Below are 18977 nucleotides of genomic sequence, written 5' to 3'. Positions count from 1 at the left end.
ATGTGAACATATATCCACATACATGACATACACCTATACACATGCACGGTTGCACAACGCGTACACGCATGTGAACATATACCCCACATACATGACATACACCTATACACATGCACATGTATGATTGCACAAAGTGCGCACGCATGCGAACATATATCCCACATACACGACATACACCTACACACATGTACATGTATGATCGCACAAAGTGCGCACGTATGTGAACATATATCCCACATACATGACATGCACCTGTACACAGGCACATGTATGATTGCACAAAGTGTGCACGCATGCTAACATATATCCCACACACATGACATACACTTATACACATGTACACATGTATGATTGCACAAAGTGTACACGTGTGTGAACATATATCCCACATACATGACACACACCTATACACATGCACATGTGTGATTGCACAAAGCGCACACACATGTGAACATATATCCCACATACATGACATACACCTGTACACATGCACAGGTATGATTGCACAAAGTGCACACGTATGTGAACACATATCCCACATACATGACATACACCTGCACACATGCACACATGCATGATTGCACAAAGTGCGCACGCATGTGAACATATATCCCACATACATGACATGCACCTGTACACATGCACATGTATGATTGCACAACGTGCGCACGCATGTGAACACATATCCCACATACATGACATACACCTATACACATGCACACATGCATGATTGTACAAAGTGCGCACGCATGTGAACATATATCCCACATACATGACATACGCCATACACATGCACACATATGATTGCACAAAGTGCACACGCATGTGAACATATATCCCACATACATGACATACGCCCATACACATGTACATGTATGATTGCACAAAGTGTACACGTAAAGCACTGTGCTGCGGGCCTGGTTCATGGTCAACTGTCAGTAAATGTTAACTATGTTAGCAACACTCCTAAGACAGTCCCAGAGAAGGAACACCAGCCAGCAGAGTTATTTGTACTTAATCTCGTGCCTTACAGGCACCAGCCGGTCACATCAACTCAATGCCATTTCTCAGAAAGCTTCTGTTTTCTTCCCCTCCATCATACTTCGCTTTTGTTAATGCATGGAATAATGCATTGGAAAACATGGTTGTCACTATCAAGATGACCTTCTCCCTTCCTGCCACCCCTTCTACCCCCCAAATCCCCAAGGAGTCCGAACGCCTGGCCCCAGCTCGCTGACTGCACCACTGCACCCAGGCAGGTCTAAGAGCCGTGCTTCAAATTACCCGTGCGGGCCTCGATAAAGGCTGAGCGCTGAACGTCTCCACTGATGGTCAAGACAAGAATTTTATACTGGCGGCCTGGGGTCAGGGTGGTGAACCGATACGCAGTTGCGGTATTTACGAGGTGAAAAGGAGGAAACACTTTCATGTCGTTGAAGAGCAGCTGGATCTCATACTGGTCGACGTCCCCGTCAGCTCGTGACCAAGTCACCTGGAGGTCCTCAGTGCTCCGGTTCCGCAGGGTGAGGTCCTTCACCGGCTCTGGGACTACGGAGGGACACGAGAAGACTCTGAGGAGAGAGACTGAGCAGTGTACCCACACGGTAATTTATGAGACACATTCAAGGACCCAGCCGACATCTCCCTTCCCAAATAAACCACTTGAACTGCTTCATGCATAATTAAACAAGAAGAATGGAAGCAACCATTAAACTTGTGATTTTTTTCCCCCGCCATAAATCTTTTACGCTACGTGTTGGTAGAATATAATTATAAAATGAGTTATGACCTCAATCATAAGATACGACAAGTCTAGAACCGTAAATGCCACAACGCAGGGGAACAGGGAAGAAAAATGGGACATTGGGCTTCGTGCTCCCCAACTAGGCTTTCTTTATCATCAGCCAACATTCTGTCCTGCAGGCCACGAAGCTGGCTCCAAGTGAGGCTCGCCGGGAATGCAATGTGCTGATCAGAAGATTCAAGGCTCGGATAAATGATTTACTTTGGTGACGTCAGAGTCCCAACCAACCGCCAGGTTTTGCATCTTTCCACTTACTTGTTCTCCCAGTGCCCTGCTCACTGGCCTCATACTGTCCACTTCTTGTACTAACGGTGACACTGTACAGCCGTCCAGGGACTAGTTTAACAAATACACACTCATTTTCAGACTTGGGGATGCTCTTGGTTTGAATGAAGTTGTTTTTGTTCTTAATGGTGACTTCATAGTGATCAAAGTCCCCAGCGGCGTGCACCCAGGACACCTTTATGTAGTCGCTCCTGGCCGAGTTGCTAACGCTGACTCCCTGGACCTTGTCAGGCACTGAGAAGGAGAACAGAGAACAGCCAAAGACTTAGTGGTTCTGAGTGAGCACCTGCGCACAGATGACATCCAGAACGATAAAGGAAAGTGAGCAGATTTTTACTGTGTGCATTTAAAAGCAAAATCTTAGATCTTTAGACCACAAATTTCTGGAGGAGAAAGATTGTTACACGACTTTGAGTGATTAAATGGATCTTTTAACAGAACCTCATGAGTTAATTCTAATCCTTTGTTTGCCTACACAAAATGTCATGAACAGGATGGAACATTAAACATGATAACATGATTAATACGAATGATGGCAACAATGTTAATAATTCCAACAAACCTTGGGGACTCAAGATGTGATACAAAGTTACCAAGGAAAGTATAAACAATCCAAAGAAAATGGAAGAGAGCAAACATGGAACAACCACATCAAGAGGGGTCCAACGTCATTGGTGATGAAGGAAATGCAAGTCAAGACTCCAGCAAAACTCCATTTTATATTCATTTGATTGGCAAAATTTAAAAACCTGATAAAACCAAGTGTGAGAGGGGATGCCCACTCAGAGGAGATTGTGTGAATGAACTGGTACATATACACAGTGAAATATTACACAGCAGTCATAGGTAATTTCTTCTTAACTCAAAAAACAAAAATATAGACTTCTTGCCTTTAACATCAAAACGCAAAATATGGGGGCCGGCCCAGTGGCCGAGTGGTTACGTTCGTGCTCCACTGCGGCGGCCCAGTGTTTTGCTAGTTCGAATCCTGGGCGCGGACATGGTACCGCTCATCAGGACATGCTGAGGCAGCATCCCACATGCCACAACTAGAAGGACCTACAACTAAGAATACACAACTATGTACTGGGGGGCTTTGGGAAGAAAAAAGAAAAAAGAAAATCTTTAAAAAGAAAACCCACAAAATATGAATGAATATTAAGTGAAAAACTAAGTCCTAAAGATTACATACTACATAAAATAACCTTTTTTTATAATGTTAAAACAACTAAAAATGCAAAAATCCATAATTTTAGGACTACAGAAACAATAAAACTGCAAGACAGCTGGTCTGGAAGTGCAGTGGTTAAGGTCGCACGCTGCATGTCGGCACCCAGGGGTTTGCTGGCTCAGATCCGGGATGCAGACATACACACCGCTTGTCAAGCCATGCTGCGGCAGGCGTGCCACATATAAAGCAGAGGAAGATGGGCACGGATGTTAGCTCAAGGCCAGTTCCTCAGCAAAAAGAGGAGGATTGCTGGCGGATGTTAGCTCAGGGCTAATCTTCTTCAAAAGAAAATTTAAAAAACCCCTGCAAGATGAAGCAAGAGAGAGTTGAAAACAGGAGTCGAGATGATGGTTACCTTGGGATGGATTAGTGACGTGGGAACCATGTGATTTGATAGATTATTGCCAACTCCTAGCTTTCATTTTGGGTAGTTTTCTTGTGTATATATTAAATTACTAAAAATTATTAATTAAATGCCTAAGTTAAATTAAAAGCCTAAAAAATAAATAAAAGTGGCAATTGATGCATGGTTTCCTGAACCAAGAATATGATTAATCCAATTTTGTGCACCTGAAGTTCCCTCCAGTTATGATACAAACACACAATTCTGTGTACCCACGGTTTTTCTCTCAATCAACTGAGGAATCGATCAATCAATTGGACAGAGCCTGTGTCCAAGTCTTCTCTTCTACTTTCCCCCAAAGTGTGAAATGGCCCAGAAAAGCCAGTATTTTGGCATCTCAGCTGCATTTTCCACCATGCTTCTCACATCTCCAGCTGCACCGTTACCCTGTGCTGGCTCACGTGTGCAGGTTAGTTTCCGCATTGGAACATATGTCTCCGCAGATGTGGAGCGAGCACAGACACGCTCTCTCAGGGCGTCTACCTGAGCCACGTGCAGTGCTGCCGGAAGTAGTCACATCAGAATTAAGGGGAAGAAATTCTGAAGCTGTCGCACGGGCTAAGAAAGTCCATGATCCAGGCAATTTACTGGAGGCAAAGCCAGGGTTACAGGAAGAAATCCAGGCTGAACACCACGCTCGCCCGTCAGGGGCTCTGCAGGTGCACCTGGAGGTAATTTGTGAGACCTGCCTCCCTGCATGGTGAGATGATGAGACACAATCAGAAGTACTGGTATTTTCACCCCAAAAGAGAACAAGAACCTCAGGAAAGGAGAAAGGCAGTGAGACCGTCGGCCCAAATGAACAAGACAACGCCCCGGACTCGACTCTCCAGTGAACAGAGCCGTCGGGCGATGGTTTGCCTCCATCACCCGGCACCAAATCCAGTTCATGCTGGTGAAGAGCCACAGGCTGCTCTAACTAGAGGACGCCTTTTCTTGCACTTAAAAACTATCTTAGCAAAAGGCCGTGCAGTATGAAGGCCACGTGGACAGGAGACATTCATGAACTGATGCCGAGGGGAAGCGGGGATTAGTGGTTGGGTGACATATCCTTTAGCTTCTGGCAATTTTTAGCCTCCAAGTTGATCACCTGAGACTCTGACGTAAGGCTGCTCTGTGAATGGAAATCTGCCGTTCAGATCTAAGTCATTATCGTGACTATCAGGATAATCAGACCCCAGATCATTCGGGGTGGCGACACCTCTGTCCATCCCTGACTAGAGCTTTCAGGGACTGCATCATGTAGCAGAGACAGGTCAGCCGGTCAGCCGTGTGGCCCGAGGGCAGCCACAGTTTCTCTCCGGGACGTCTGCGGGTTTAGACCGTTCTACGGACACTTTCAACACCAGCATGTGGTAACGACGTAAATCAGGGGTTCTTAACCTTTCTGAGGTCACAGAAACTGTGAGGATCTGACGAAAGCCACGTGCTCTCTCCTCAAGGAGATGCACACACCTTCTCCATCCTCAGCAACTTCAAGGACAATTTCGGGCATCACTAAATTCCTAAAGTCTGGCGTGGAGCACCAGGTGAAAACCCCGACCGAGGCGATTTCTGATGATTCTCTCACCCATCAAACATTTATTGGGTGCCTCCTAGCCAGACACTGTGCTGGGTGATAGGACGACGTCAATTGTCCCAGATCCTCATGGAAAAACTGACATTTTAAAATGCAAATAACCCATAACTCAGCAGGAAAGGTTTGACTAAATATTAACGTCAACCTGAAGCAGAGCTCTCAGACGTAAACCCCAGCAAGCGTCAGCACTGGGGAAAACGGTAGCTGGCTGAATTCAGTTCTTTCCAGCACATGGAAGACCTGGCATTCATCGCCTTTGCTAAGATTTGGCTCCCCGGTCCCAGAACTACAACTGTTCACCCTTCCCCTTGTATGGCGAAGGGTGAACGGTGGTCTTGACCCACAGAGGTTGCAGAAGGATCAGGACACAGAATTTGTAGGCTCTGGAGTCACCTAGAATGGGGTTTAAACCCAGGATCTGAGATGCACTGGCTGTTTAACAAGTTACTTCACCTCCCTGGACCTCGGTGTCCTGCTCTGTAACATGGGAACAATAACCACCTCCTCAGTGGAGAGTTTGAAGGATTAAGTTAGTGATACATGTAAAACCCGGGTCTAGCAACACAAAGTATTCCCAAGATGGAAACATTGTTACATGTTTGAATACACTGAATTCCAGAAACGAACAGGGTGTTTATCTCACTCTAAGGGTGACTGCTCCCATAAGGAGTTTCTGGGTAAGATATGAAGACTCTGCAACAGTGCTGTGATCTCCGCGGCGCTAACCCCGTGGTCACAGAGTCGCTGCAGATCTACGGAGCCCGTGCCACGTGGCAGCCGTCGGTACGGAGCTGTCCCTCCCGTGGCCTCACCTGTCCGCTCTTGGCTGAAGGAGTGACTCTCGTACTGGCCGCTCCTCGTGGTCACTGTCACGTTGTAGAGGCGGCCGGGCGTGAGGGAGCTGAAGGAGCATTCGCTGACGGACTTGGCAATGACGAGCGACTGGACCACGCTGCCACCATGGGAGAGCCTCACCACGTAGTTGTCCACGTCTCCGGCGGCCGGCAGCCAGGACACGCCAAGGTAGTCGTTACGGCCCGAGTTGTTCACCGTCACTCCGCTCACCGTGGAAGGGACTGCGGTTTAAAAAGGGGGAAGTTAAGAGGAAAAGCTCCATCGCAAGTTTGGTCGTCCACCGCGTCAGCAAAGATAGTGAGGACTCAGGATGGCCGGGAGGTGGAGGGAGCGCGGGGCCCCCCTTAGCTCCGAAGCCGAGCGCTCTCACATCAGCAGCCACCAAGATAAAAATGCAGGAGGCCTCGTGGGTGCCTCACAGACACAAGGCCGCCGCGGCTGCATTTTTATGGCACTGCTGTTTGAAAAGTGTTTTAGGTGGGGGCGTTTTATGTGACTGTGTCGGGAGGTTCCCTCTGAGGGAAAGGGAATGAACGCTACACTTTCCAAAGGAATCGGCTGGAGCCAAACTCATCCATAAGGCAAAGACGGCTCAGGGGACAGGCGAAGAGCGCGACGGCTTTTCTAAAGGCCTCGGGCTCTGGGACGATGCCACCGTCTGGGGGTGAAGTTATTCGTTCCCGGGGAGTCTGACAACTACCACGACCAGAGGGGTCGTGTTTTCTCTTTGCAAAGCATTTCCTGCCCTCTAGTGGCAAGAAATGACCCTAAACGCCTATCCTGGAAGCAACGAGTCTGGAAACGACCCACTGTGGGCAGCAAGAGCTGCCGTGATAATGGGCTTTGTGACGTCGGCCATGATCATTTGCTTATTTCACCTGGGGTGCCACAAACATTTGCTGAGAACCTGCTATTTGCCGAGTGTACAAAGCAGAAAAGATGAGGACGCCTTCAAGGAGCTCCTTGGCTGGAAGGATAGTCTGCAAATTCATCATTGTGGATTTGAGTAACAGCTGCACCATGTAACAGACATAAGTGCGCAGTAAATAGTGCTTCCAGCAGTGACATCAGAGTAAAATCCTACAGGACAGGTGAACGGCACCACTGTTTCCATCATTAGTTGATTAACTTCAGCTAAATATTTTCATATAATTGTCAGTATCAGCACATCACATACAATGAATGAGATTTGGCTCGACGACCCTGGGAATCTTTCTAACCTATTATACTCTGACTTCGTAACTTAAGCCCCAGAGTCTTCTTCTCACCTACAAGCACTTGTCCATCACCAAAAATTATAAACAGCACCTTACTGAACAATCCTGCTAATGTCGTTCCATGTCTGTGGACATTTCCTAGATGTAAAGTTGAACTTTTAGCCATAATATTTATGTATCGATGCTTTTCTTCTTCCTTCTTCCCTCCATCTAATCTCAAAAGAACTAGGCTTGTTTTTCAAAACTGCTAGAAATATTTGCAACTACTAACATTTTATTAGAAAAGATACAATTATCAAAAGTTATACCAACAATATAAATTCATGTTTAAGAAAAAATAGATATAAAATTTGTTTGTTTTCCATCAGAATGAGCATTTTCTCAGGTCAGAATTAGATTTGTTGTGCATATATGATATCTTTAATTTTAACTATTTTGTCACCTTATATGGGCTCGGAGTTTACTTACATGTTTCAATTCTGGAAATATAAGAGAATGAGAAAACTTCTCAAAATTATTTCAGTATTGACCAATATTTCAGCAACCTGGGTAGATGGTAATGATTATCAAGCTTTAGCCATTGAACTTTTTACAATCAACTACAAAATTTACTAATCTGGTGTCTTTCAAAATCTTAGTTACTGTGTTTCTCTGGTCATACCCCATTTTTCTCCCTTCTCATGATAATGCCAGTGAACTCTTAATGTGTTTGAATAAAATAACTCATGCTTGTATTAATTCATATTCTGCCCTTTCCTCAAAACTTTATGATCATTCTTCAAAGAATTTCTTGTCTCTTTTTGTATGCCTCTTATATAATCTGAGTCAAACACTGATACCTCTGTTACATTAAAATTAGGTACAAAAATAATTGCAAGTCCACTTATTTCAAGTGATATCAGACACCAAGCTATTTCATTCTATCCCAAGAAGCTGGACAGCCCTATGGTGTCTGAAATGGGAACCAGCCTGAGTGGCAGAGTCTGGCTCGTTGCTCACCAAACCATTTCCTTCTCCTCTTGGACACACAGCTCCACTGTTTCTCAGCCTCTCCTGTGGTTACGTGTGGCTGTACGACTGTGTTCCCAACACTAGAGTGTGGAGTGTTTACCTCCGGGCTGGTAAACTCCCCTCCCCAAACCTCCGTTCTCTGGAGAGATGGGGAGACCTCCGCAGACTGAGAGGAGGGAAGAACCACAGCCAGCAGAAGCCCGGACCCCTCATCACCGCTTGGAGAAAAACCAACCAACAGAGCTGTCCGGTCTGGACCCCCGCACTGCACAGCGGGGCGAGCAGCAGTCAGCCAGCGTAACCTGCCTGATCCAACTGCACCTGGCTGGGGAGCGCCTGCGAGGTCCCTCTCAACTCCCCCCACCTCCTTGATATTTCTCCTTCCCCACTCTCACACCCAGTGTTGGGGTGATTCCCGCAGATGGAGCAGAGACCGAGACAGAGAAATAAGTTAATGGCGGAGACAGGACCAGAATCTAAGCTTCGTGATTCTCAAACTAAGCTTTCCAGTCCTCCACCCCAATAACGCTACACCCGTGGGAGGTGCCACGAACCACTAAGAGGGAAGGAAGGAAGGATCAGGAGAATGACACGCGCGACAGTGTCAGCCGCCACAGCACGACAGAAAGGGCATGCGTCAGCGGGCTTCCACCGAGACTGCGACACGTCCTCACAGTGACCTGGGTGCTCCTCTGAGAGCGTTAATGAAGTTAATGTCCTGCGGGCTCAGTAAGTAGACGAGATTCATGATTTTGGAAAAGGATCTATTTGTAATCCCTGCAGCCGACACAGAGTCTGAGCACCAGAGACCCAGGAGGAGCCGGAAATCCTACTTGTGAGAATCACATAGAACTAAGCAAGCAAAGCCACCGAGCTGACTAAGGTCACAACGGTTACCAAAGTTTCTGTTGGATTTACTTAGTTTCTTTCTAGGAAACTAGAAGGTGGATTCTACCCTGTGTTTCTATCTTTCTTTGGGTCGTGTAGGAAATTACATCCCTTCTTGGGGCGGCACCTCCATCGGACACATGTGAACAGACGGCAGGTATCTGTCTACTCAGCACCCTGGCCTGTGTGACTGCGGGCCCCTCAGGGTCCAGGAACATCATTTACGTGGCGTATAGCATCCCGCACTCGTCTAGTGCTGCTTATGAAAATACATGCGATCTAGGAATTTTACCGACACAACTTTGACCACAGAAGTCGGAGAGCGTCTCCTTTCTATGTCTTGAAACCAAGAATATGAAAGAGAGGGGGAGATACTATTTTTTAAATTTCATTAGCTGTTTTCCTCAACCGACACAGACACTTCAGAGGAAATCAGCTGAATGAGGGACAAGCTACGCGTCGGCTGCCATCACATCCCACAGAGGTCTCCCTGGCGCTCGCCCGCCCTCTGACTGGCACTCCTGGGAGAGCAGAGCAGCGCGTGCAACCTGGATGGCAGGGAAACGCGGCCCTCAGGAAGGAAGGAACGCAGGTCTGTGTGGAGGGTGTTCCCAAACCCCAGGATACGCTCGGGGGCTCCGCGTGCTCAGGCTGCAGGTCCAGGCAGCCCCCTACCTGTCCTGCCCTCCTCCACCACCTGCCGGGACGAGACGCCTCCGCTCACTGTCGTCACCACCACGGAGTAGAGGCCGCCGGACTTGAGGGAGTGGAAGCTGTATCTGCTCGTCTCCCCGGAGACGCTCTCGTTTTTGATGACCACATTTTCGTGGATCAGCAGGACCTGGTAGAACTCTGTGTCCCCCGGTGCCCGGGTCCAGTTAGTAAAGAGGCTGCTGGTGGTCCCTTGGTTGGCCACATGCAAACTGGTCACCTGGGCAGGCACTGAAACACAGGGGGCAGAGAGAAGAAAAGACGGATGACACTTATTCACCCTGAGGAAGCATAACAGAAATGAGAAAAAAATGGAGACAGTCTTGGGCCAGCCCCGGTGGCCCAGTAGTTAAGTTGAGCACGCTCTGCTTTGGCAGCCTAGGTGTGGTTCCCAGGCATAGAACCACACCACTCATCAGTCAGTGGTCATGCTGTGGCAGTGGCTCACACACAAAAAAAGGAAGATTGGCAACAGGTGTTAGCTCAGGGCAAATCTTCCTCAGCAAAAAAAAAAAAAAAAAAAAAAGGAGACACGATTGAAAATGCTATATATATATACGTATTTTTTTTTTTTTACTATAGACTCTTGGGTCTATTTCCTGTGCATCAGGAAGAACTACTCCCCTACAGAGACTCTGCCCTTCTGACAAAGCTGCTTATATGGGAAATCAAAATTATTTCAAATCCAAGGATGAGATGATGCATGCCTATTAAGTAGTTTTGATTTTAAATTTTACATGATGAAAGGCTGCTACTTTTGAAGACTGCTTACTTAACGTGACTTTATCCATCCACACCCTGTGAGAACTCAAAGCCACAGGACCCGCCTGAGCCATGGTCCTTATGGGTGGAACTGGGAAATCCCTTCAACCCGATGATAGGCTGCAGTCTAGAACACGGGCTAATTCTTTGCTGGCATGTTCTGGAGAGGGCTATTATTATTATACATGAAAATGTTGCAATAATATGTTATATAACAATAATTAATAAGAACTACTGAGTGCCTACTGTGTGCCAATTATGGGCTCTATGCTTTATAGAGATTACGCTATTTGATACTCATCGAAAACTCTATAAGGTTCATTTTCCTATTCCCTTTCCTGAGGAGGAAACTGAAGATCATAAGGAGTGAGTAAGCTAGCCTGTGTCCCGGTGCCAACAACCTGTCCACCTGGGGCCTGAAGCCGGCCCGGTCTGGCCCGTGAGCCTGCGCCCTCTTGCTGGTCAGCAGCCACTGTGACTTCTGAGCACCTGTGAACGAATCGTTTCCACAGCTCTTGAAGCTGGCACTTGATCAGCACGCACCTTCTCTGTGCCTCTTCCCTGAATCAGGATGATCAAAGCGACTGGGACCTTGGCACAACCCTTCTCGGAATTCACTGACTTTCAGATTAAGATACAAACATATTTGTTAAAGATATTACTATGCTTGGGTCAGAAGATTCAATTCTAATTCTAAATTTCATATGGAAAGCAAAGGAATTCATACGCCAAAACAATTTCAAAAAAGAAGAAAAACTTGGAGGAGGAACATCATCTAATTTCAGGACTTACTAGAAAGCTACAGTGATGAAGACAGTGTGATCCTGGCGAAGACAGACCACAGATGGGAGGAACAGAGCTCAGAGTCTAGAAACAGGCCGGCACAGATCCAGGCAACTCATGTTTTACAGGGACGCACGGGCAATTCGGTGGAGAAAGGATAGTGTTTTCAACAAATAGGGCTGAAAGTATTAAATGTCCATAAGTAAAGAAGTAAATCTTGACTCCTATCTCACACATATATAAAAATGAGCTCAAAATGGATGCTGCACCTAAATTTAAAACCTAACACTACAACATTTCTAGGAGAAAATCTTTGTGACCTTGTGTTAGGCAAAGATTGCTTAGATAGGACACCAAAAGCATGATGCATGACAGAAAAAAATGACAAATTGATATCAAAATTAAAAACATTTTCTTCAAGATACACTAATAAATTAATGACAAGACAAGCCACAGACTTGGAGAAAACATTTCAACACACATTTCTGACAAAAGACGTATTTAGAATAAAGAATTCTCAAAATTCAATGATAAGAAACAAACAATTCTGTTAAAAAATGGGCAAGCGGCCGGCCCAGTGGCATAGTGGTTAAGTTTGCACATTCTGCTTCGGTGGCCTGGGGTTCACAAGTTCAGATCCTGGGCGGGGACCTGCACTGCTCATCACGCCATGCTGTGGCAGCAGTCCACATACAAAACAGAGGAAGATGGGCACGGACGTGAGCACAATCCTCCTCAAGCAAAAGGAGGAAGACTAGCAGCAGATGTCAGCTCAGGGCCAACCTTCTTCACCTCCCCCCCAAATAAAGGGCAAAATATTTGAAAATATCTTCTTCCCCAGAGAAGATAAATGGATCGTAAATAAGCATATGACAAGATGCTCAACACCATTAGTCACTGGGGAAAGGCAAATTAAAACCACATGAGACACCACTACACACTCATTAGAATGGCCAAAATTAAGAAAAAAACTGACAATACCAAGAGCTGCTGGGGATAAGAGGAACTGGAAATTTCACATGTTGCTGACGCAAAAGTAAATCTGCAACCGCTTTGGAGAACAGTTTGGGAGTTTCTGCAAAGTTAAGTGTATTCTTACCATATGACCCTGCGGTCTGAGTGCTGCGATGATGAAAACGACCTTAGTCTAAGCGATGCCTTGGATTGCCATTCCTGGCAGTATGGCAGGCTACATGCCATAAAGGCCCCCCAGTCAACACAACTACAGGTGTTGGATAAAACATGAAAACGTAAATGCATGAATGAGTTGTCAAGAATGCAAGGAATTCTCAGAGACCTAAAGCAAGTGACAGACAGGCTCGGACCTAGCACCGCTCGTCAGGCCGCGCTCAGGCGGCGTCCCACAGAGAGGAAGTAGAAGGATTTACAACTAGAACATACAGCTATGCACTGGGGCTTTGGGGAGAAAGGGAAAAGAAAAAAGAAGCAGATTGGCAATAGATGTTAGCTCAGGGCTAAGCTTCCTCACCAAAAAAAAAAAAAATCATCAATGTGCTGAGAGAAAATAACTTTCAACATAGAATTGTAACCCAGGGAAAATATCTTTCAAGGCTGAGAGCTAAATAAAGACATACCCAGAAAAACAAATGTGTAGAGAGTTTTTCCCTAAAAACTCTCAGTAGAGGCCAGCCTGGTGGCATAGCGGTTAAATTCATGGGCTTCGCTTCAGCAGCCCAGGTTCACAGATTCAGATCCTGGATGTGGACCTAGTACCACTCATGAAGTCACACTGTGGTGGCATCCGCTTAGAGGAATACGGCAATAGATGTTAGCTCAGAGCGAATCTTCCTCTCAAAAAAGTTTAAATAAACAAATAAAAACTCTCAGCAAAGAAATGTGAAGAATGTTCTCCAGGATGAAGGAAAGTCATCCCAGATGGAACCTCTGAGATACAGGAAGAAAAGTGGTAAATTGGTGGATCAATCCAAAAGATACATTGGCTGCATAAAACAATAATTATATTTTTTGTGGGATTAAAAAAGGAGACAGGGGGCTGGCCCAATGGCACAGCAGTTAAGTGTGCACGTTCTGCTTCGGCGGCCCAGGGTTCATTGGTTCCGATCCCGGGTCAGGACATGGCACCACTTTGCAAACCATGCTGTGGTAGGCGTCCCACATATAAAGTGGAGGAAGATGGGCACGATGTTGGCTCAGGGCCAGTCTTCCTCAGCAAAAAGAGGAGGACTGGCAGCAGATGTTAGCTCAGGGCTAATCTTCCTCAAAAAAAAAAAAAAGGAGAGAGAAATAAAATACAGGGCAACAATAATATATAAATTGGAAAGGGGAGTCTCTGATGATGACCTTGCTTTCTATTTCCCTGAGAAAATGAGCTATTGACAGATAACTGGCCACACTGCACCCATCTGTCTACTGGCATCTGCACCTGTGTCCTCTCTGCTTCTAGCCCGCCCTGGAGGTAAACCACCGACACGCCCTTCTAAGGACAACTCCTTCCCTTTTTTCTAGGTCCCAAGGCCTCTGCCTACTCACAGAATGACTGAAGCAGCTCTTCCCTCTCTCTTTACATCACCACCACTCCTCCCTCTTCCAGAATATTTCCACCAACACAAAACAGGTCAGTATTTCTTCTATCCTTAAAAAATAATCCTCCGTGGGGCCAGCCCAGTGGCGTAGCAGTTAGGTTCTTGCGCTCCACTGGGCAGCCCGGGTTTCATGGGTTCGGATCCTGAGTATGGACCTACACATTGCTCATCAGGCCATGCTGTGGTAGGCGTCCCACATACAACACAGAGGAAGATGGCCACAGATATTAGCTCAGGGACAATCTTCCTCACACACACACAAATAACAATCCTCCTTTCCAACACACATCCTCTTTCAGATGCTGCCCTATTACTCTGCTCTCCTTTGCAGCAAAACTCCTTGGAAAGGCTGTTCTCTGTTCTGTTTCAATTTTTAGCAGAATAAACCCAAACAAAGTGAAAAAAACGGTACTAGGAAAGACAAGAGCTGAAATTAGTCAAATAGAAAACAAACAATAGAAAGGATCCATAAAACAACGCCCAGGACATCACAGGTACTTAACGAACATTGGTCAGTTGAATGTTGAACAATTCAGCAGACAGGATACTTTTAAAGCCTAAAATTTATTAAAAAACCTATTACCTGTTCTTCCCTTTGTTGAAGATGAATTTTTTAAGTCCCCACTAATAGTGGTGACGGTAGCTACGTATTTTCGCCCAGGCACCAGGTCAGTAAAAGTGAATTCTTTGGCATCTTTGGGGAGTGACTTGTGGACGAGTAAGAGGTTTCTGTCGGCTAGTGAGATGACGTATTTCTCCCATTCCGCGGCGGGGGTCTGCCACATGACGCTCAGCGAAGTCTCGTTGGCGTGTTTGACACGAAGCTGGAGGACAGCCAGGGGGGCTGAGGAGACAGCAGTGGAGGCGCGGGTCAGTGACAAACTCAGATACACGCGAGTGTTTTTAGAGAGCTGTTTGCGGCCGTCCGCGGGAGCTCAGCATTTCTTCTCTGAATACTCGTGAGCAATAAGGAAAAAAAAGCTAATCGCAAAAAACTTTGTTCGTGTAACATAACGGAAATAAGGATTCAAAAGAACAGTACTGGAAAATGCTTTACTGGGTCATTTAATTTTCACCACGGTACTTTATGAGTGTTTATCTCTTCATATGAATTCTGTGATACAAAAATATTTAGTTTAATCTTGCCGCCCGCAAAAACCTCAGGGAAGGTCCACGTCCGTGTATTCCACGTCCGTGGACTGAGGGCTTGGGAAGACGATGATTCTCCCCTTCATCTCTGAGCGGGGGACACCCACGTGCCGTGAGACGGGGAGTAATGATGGTAGCTGAGTAAGAACTCCCAGCATGCAAAGAATTGAAATTGCTTCCATTTCCTTAAAAGGTGTTATTATTACAATTTCTAGGAGACATTGTTAAGAGCACAGCGTTGGGCCCACAAACAACAGGGAAGCCAAAGCATGGATGAATTGTGTAAAATTATATTGCGGTTTTCGCACCAAAGAAATTTTCTATAATTCCGTTCTAATTGACTCCCTAAATCTGCACCTTCCGTCTTCAACACAGTACACGGAAATGCATCGGCGTGTTTTCACCAAAGCCTGCTTGCACGTGCTCCTGCCCCAGAGGTACAGGTCGAGAAGGCTTCTCCTGAGAGTTCGTGCACGTGCCGAGAGCCCTCCTGCCCTCGACTGTGCGCCCAGGTCGTCTGAGGGGAGCAAGCAAACACCTGAGAGGACACAGACACTTGTTCTGCGAAATTCTAAAAGTGCTTGCTTATCATCCAATGGATGTGAATATTTGGAAAACGAAGAGATTACTGGAAGACACAGTTGGGAGGCTGAGGAGGTGTCCCAGTCCTTTTCGCTGACATTCTTTTAAGAAGAACGTTGAGTTAATGTAGTTATTTCCTTATCATCAGACAAGACTAAGAGAGAAGATGTCTGAATCTTACTCCAAGTACGGACCATTCCACGTCCCAGGGATTTTCATGGAAACGTTGAGCTTAGCAGGGCAACTCTCTTATTTGAAAGCTGAGGAAACAGACTCGAAGAGGTTGTGACTTGCCCAAGGAATTACAGTATAGTGGTGACAGCAAGAATCCCAAACCCAGCTCTCAGGGTGCCCGTCCCCTCCGCCCTGACACCTGGAGCTGGCTCTCTCCACTTCAGTGACCTGGCTGGGTGCTGAAGCGCCCCCATGGTTGCGTGAGGTCGAGGCAGAGGTTCTCTAACACTGAGCGCCAGCCAAAGTCATCACTACCTACTCTCCAGGGAAGGATTCTCAGATTTCCTCCCCATTCTTTTGATGCTTAAAAATGTCTTTCGCTTATAAAATAATGGAGTTACTAGTGGAAGTGATTTTTAATGTCCTAATTTAACAAAATCAAACGTTACCAACCTCTTTCAGTCTGCGAGTCTATAATCCCTCAGATTCAGGGAACACTGGGGAGCGACACTGATGGTCACCTGGGTTCCTTGGGAGAGGCACTAATTGCAAATTCAGGTTCCATCAGTCATTACCCCTTGCTGTTTGCTTACCTGTCCTGCCATGGCAACGCTTAGAATTCTTCAGATTTCCACTCTCCACAGTGACCTCCACCTCGTACTGCCTTCCCGGCACGAGCCCCGCATCATCTATGGCGTAGTGCGTTTCCTGCTTTCCCACGGTGGCGTTGAGCAGCGCCTGGGAGCCGTTGGAGAGCAGGATCCGGTACCGCTCCCAGTCTCCAGCGGGGGGCGACCAGCTCACCACGAGGGACCTCAGAGAACCATTGCTGTTCACCTCCAGGTTCCCAACTTTCTCTGGAACTAACAGTGAAAGGAGGTCAAAGGGAGATACTAAAAGCCAGGAGTAAGATCCTCAGTCGCTCTTCATGGGCAACAGTAGATAAGAGACCTGACGGCTGCAATTCAAAACATTTCTACCCCCTCCTGATGTTTCAGAATTGCAAAGGAGCGCTCTTTCCTTATTTTGGAGACATCTGACACTCAAGACATGTATCCTAAGATCATTTTCGTAATATGCGATCTTCTGGAACACTGTTAATAACCTAGTGATATGAACACTGCTTTACCGATTGCACACCAGCTCTAGAGACAATACTGATGTTGCTTCTCAAGATGGTGACGTTGATGGGTGTGGCAACCTTCGGAAGACACTCTGGATGTCGTGGTCATGAAACATTCCTCCCTCTCTTTTCTAACTGAAGAGATCCATCTTCTTGCAAGATAGTCTCATCTTACTATTCCTTTGCTCCAAAACATTCAAGGTCTCTCCCTTAACTACAGAATAAGCATCAAGTCTGGCGTGGCACTCGTGGCTCTGCAAAATCAGACCCACATCCTTCCAGCCTTAGCTCTGACTTCTGCCACAGCCACTCTCCTCCTCCCCTACTCTTCAGTGCTGGCCTCAGCTGCACATTCTTCAGCCTGTACGTCCCCTGGCTCTTCTGCCTCGGAACCTGTGCTATGTTATTCCTCCTGCTCCAATGCCCTTCCTTCTTTCCCCTCTTCACCTGCCAAGAGTTTCACAGTTTTTAGGTCCCACTCAAAGGCCATTTCCTCCAGGAAGTCTTCACTGATCTTCTGAAAGAGAATTTTGCTCTTTTCTTTCTCACCATATGGCTCTTATTGGGGATCTCTAACAGCACAGACAGTGGACTTGGAATCAGACTGCCTGGTTTAACCTCCAGCCCCACCATTTACTGGCTGGATGACCGAGGACAAGTTATTTGACGTCTCTGAATTATCTGTAAAATGGTGACAATAACAGGGCCTTTCTCATGGTTTTATTGTGAGAACTAAAAGAAATCATGGTGTAAAGTGTTTAGTGAGTGCCTGACACATGGAAGTACCAACACATAATAGCCGTCATTAAAATGTACTATTTGTATTTTGTGTGTGTGTATTCTACATTTGTGACTAAAATGTAACTACCTTAAAAGCAAGTATTTCACACTTTGTGGGCAACCTATGGCCTCTGTCTCATATTTTTCTTTCATTTTCTTTTTTTTAAAATCCTTTAAAAATGCAAAACCACTCTTTGCGTGGGTCTATACAAAAACAGGTCACAGCCGACATTTGGCCCAAGGGCATAGCCTGCTGAACTCTGCCCTTTTTTTGAAGAAGATTAGCCCTGAGCTAACATCTGCTGCCAATCCTCCTCTTTTTGCTGAGGAAGACTGGCCCTGAGCTAACATCCATGCCCATCTTCCTCTACTTTATATGTGGGACGCCTGCCACAGCATGGCTTTTGGCAAGTGGTGCCATGTCTGCACCTGGGATCCAAATTGGTGAACGCTGGGCCACCAAAGCGGGACGTGCACACTTAACCGCTGTGCCCCCGGGCCAGCCCTGAACTCTGCCATTTTAACAGCTCCCAACACTCATAGTCCAGTAATTTACACATAGAAGCCACGGGAGAAATGTCTGGTGACATAAACTAATAAAATAACTTACGGGACGCTTGGTTGAGCGCTCACTGGCCCTCACATAACTGTTGATGGGAAATGTTTTATTCATCAGTATCCATGCTAATGCATTCATGCTACATGTGGGTGGGACATGAAAGAGCACAGGGCAGAGCCAGTTATGGGATCATTCAGGAATCAATCCAAACACGTGTGTTTAAATAACTCAGATGAAGAAAATGATCCTGCTTCACTCTGTATCTGGGGCCCTGGCCACAGACACCCACAGTCGTGTAGAGCCTGCTTCCCAGGTTGGGAAAGGAGTCTTCCTACCAACTTACTTTTTCCTATGCTAAGATGGATCAGAGTTATCTGGGCAGCCAAGGAGTACTCCTGAGCCCTGGACTCACCTGTCCTGCCCATGACTGTCTTCTGAGCACACTAGACTCACCTGTCCTGCCCATGGCTGTCTTCTGAGCCCTGGACTCACCTGTCCTGCCCACGGCCGTCTTCTG

At 46.5% G+C, this 18977-nt stretch overlaps 1 protein-coding gene across 2 annotated transcripts in view; it reads right to left on the bottom strand.

The window, feature by feature from the left end:
• Positions 1-18977, bottom strand: part of PTPRB (protein tyrosine phosphatase receptor type B) — a 106030-nt gene that overhangs the window by 46358 nt on the left and 40695 nt on the right. For both annotated transcript variants that reach the window (XR_006887682.1, XM_046655117.1), the window contains exons 8-13: positions 16592-16861; positions 14677-14937; positions 9949-10215; positions 6115-6378; positions 2060-2323; positions 1285-1548 (exon numbers count right to left, since the gene is read on the bottom strand). Coding sequence is in view for 1 of the 2 variants with exons in the window: in XM_046655117.1 (XP_046511073.1) it covers positions 1285-1548; positions 2060-2323; positions 6115-6378; positions 9949-10215; positions 14677-14937; positions 16592-16861 (1590 nt within the window). In the remaining variant the exon portion in view is untranslated. The remainder of the gene's footprint in view (positions 1-1284; positions 1549-2059; positions 2324-6114; positions 6379-9948; positions 10216-14676; positions 14938-16591; positions 16862-18977) is intronic.

Source organism: Equus quagga, chromosome 1, assembly GCF_021613505.1.
Source record: "Equus quagga isolate Etosha38 chromosome 1, UCLA_HA_Equagga_1.0, whole genome shotgun sequence".
Classification (NCBI taxonomy): Eukaryota; Metazoa; Chordata; class Mammalia; order Perissodactyla; family Equidae; genus Equus; species Equus quagga.
The sequence above is the reverse complement of the archived record's forward strand: the minus strand, read 5'-3'. Positions and strand labels throughout refer to the sequence as shown.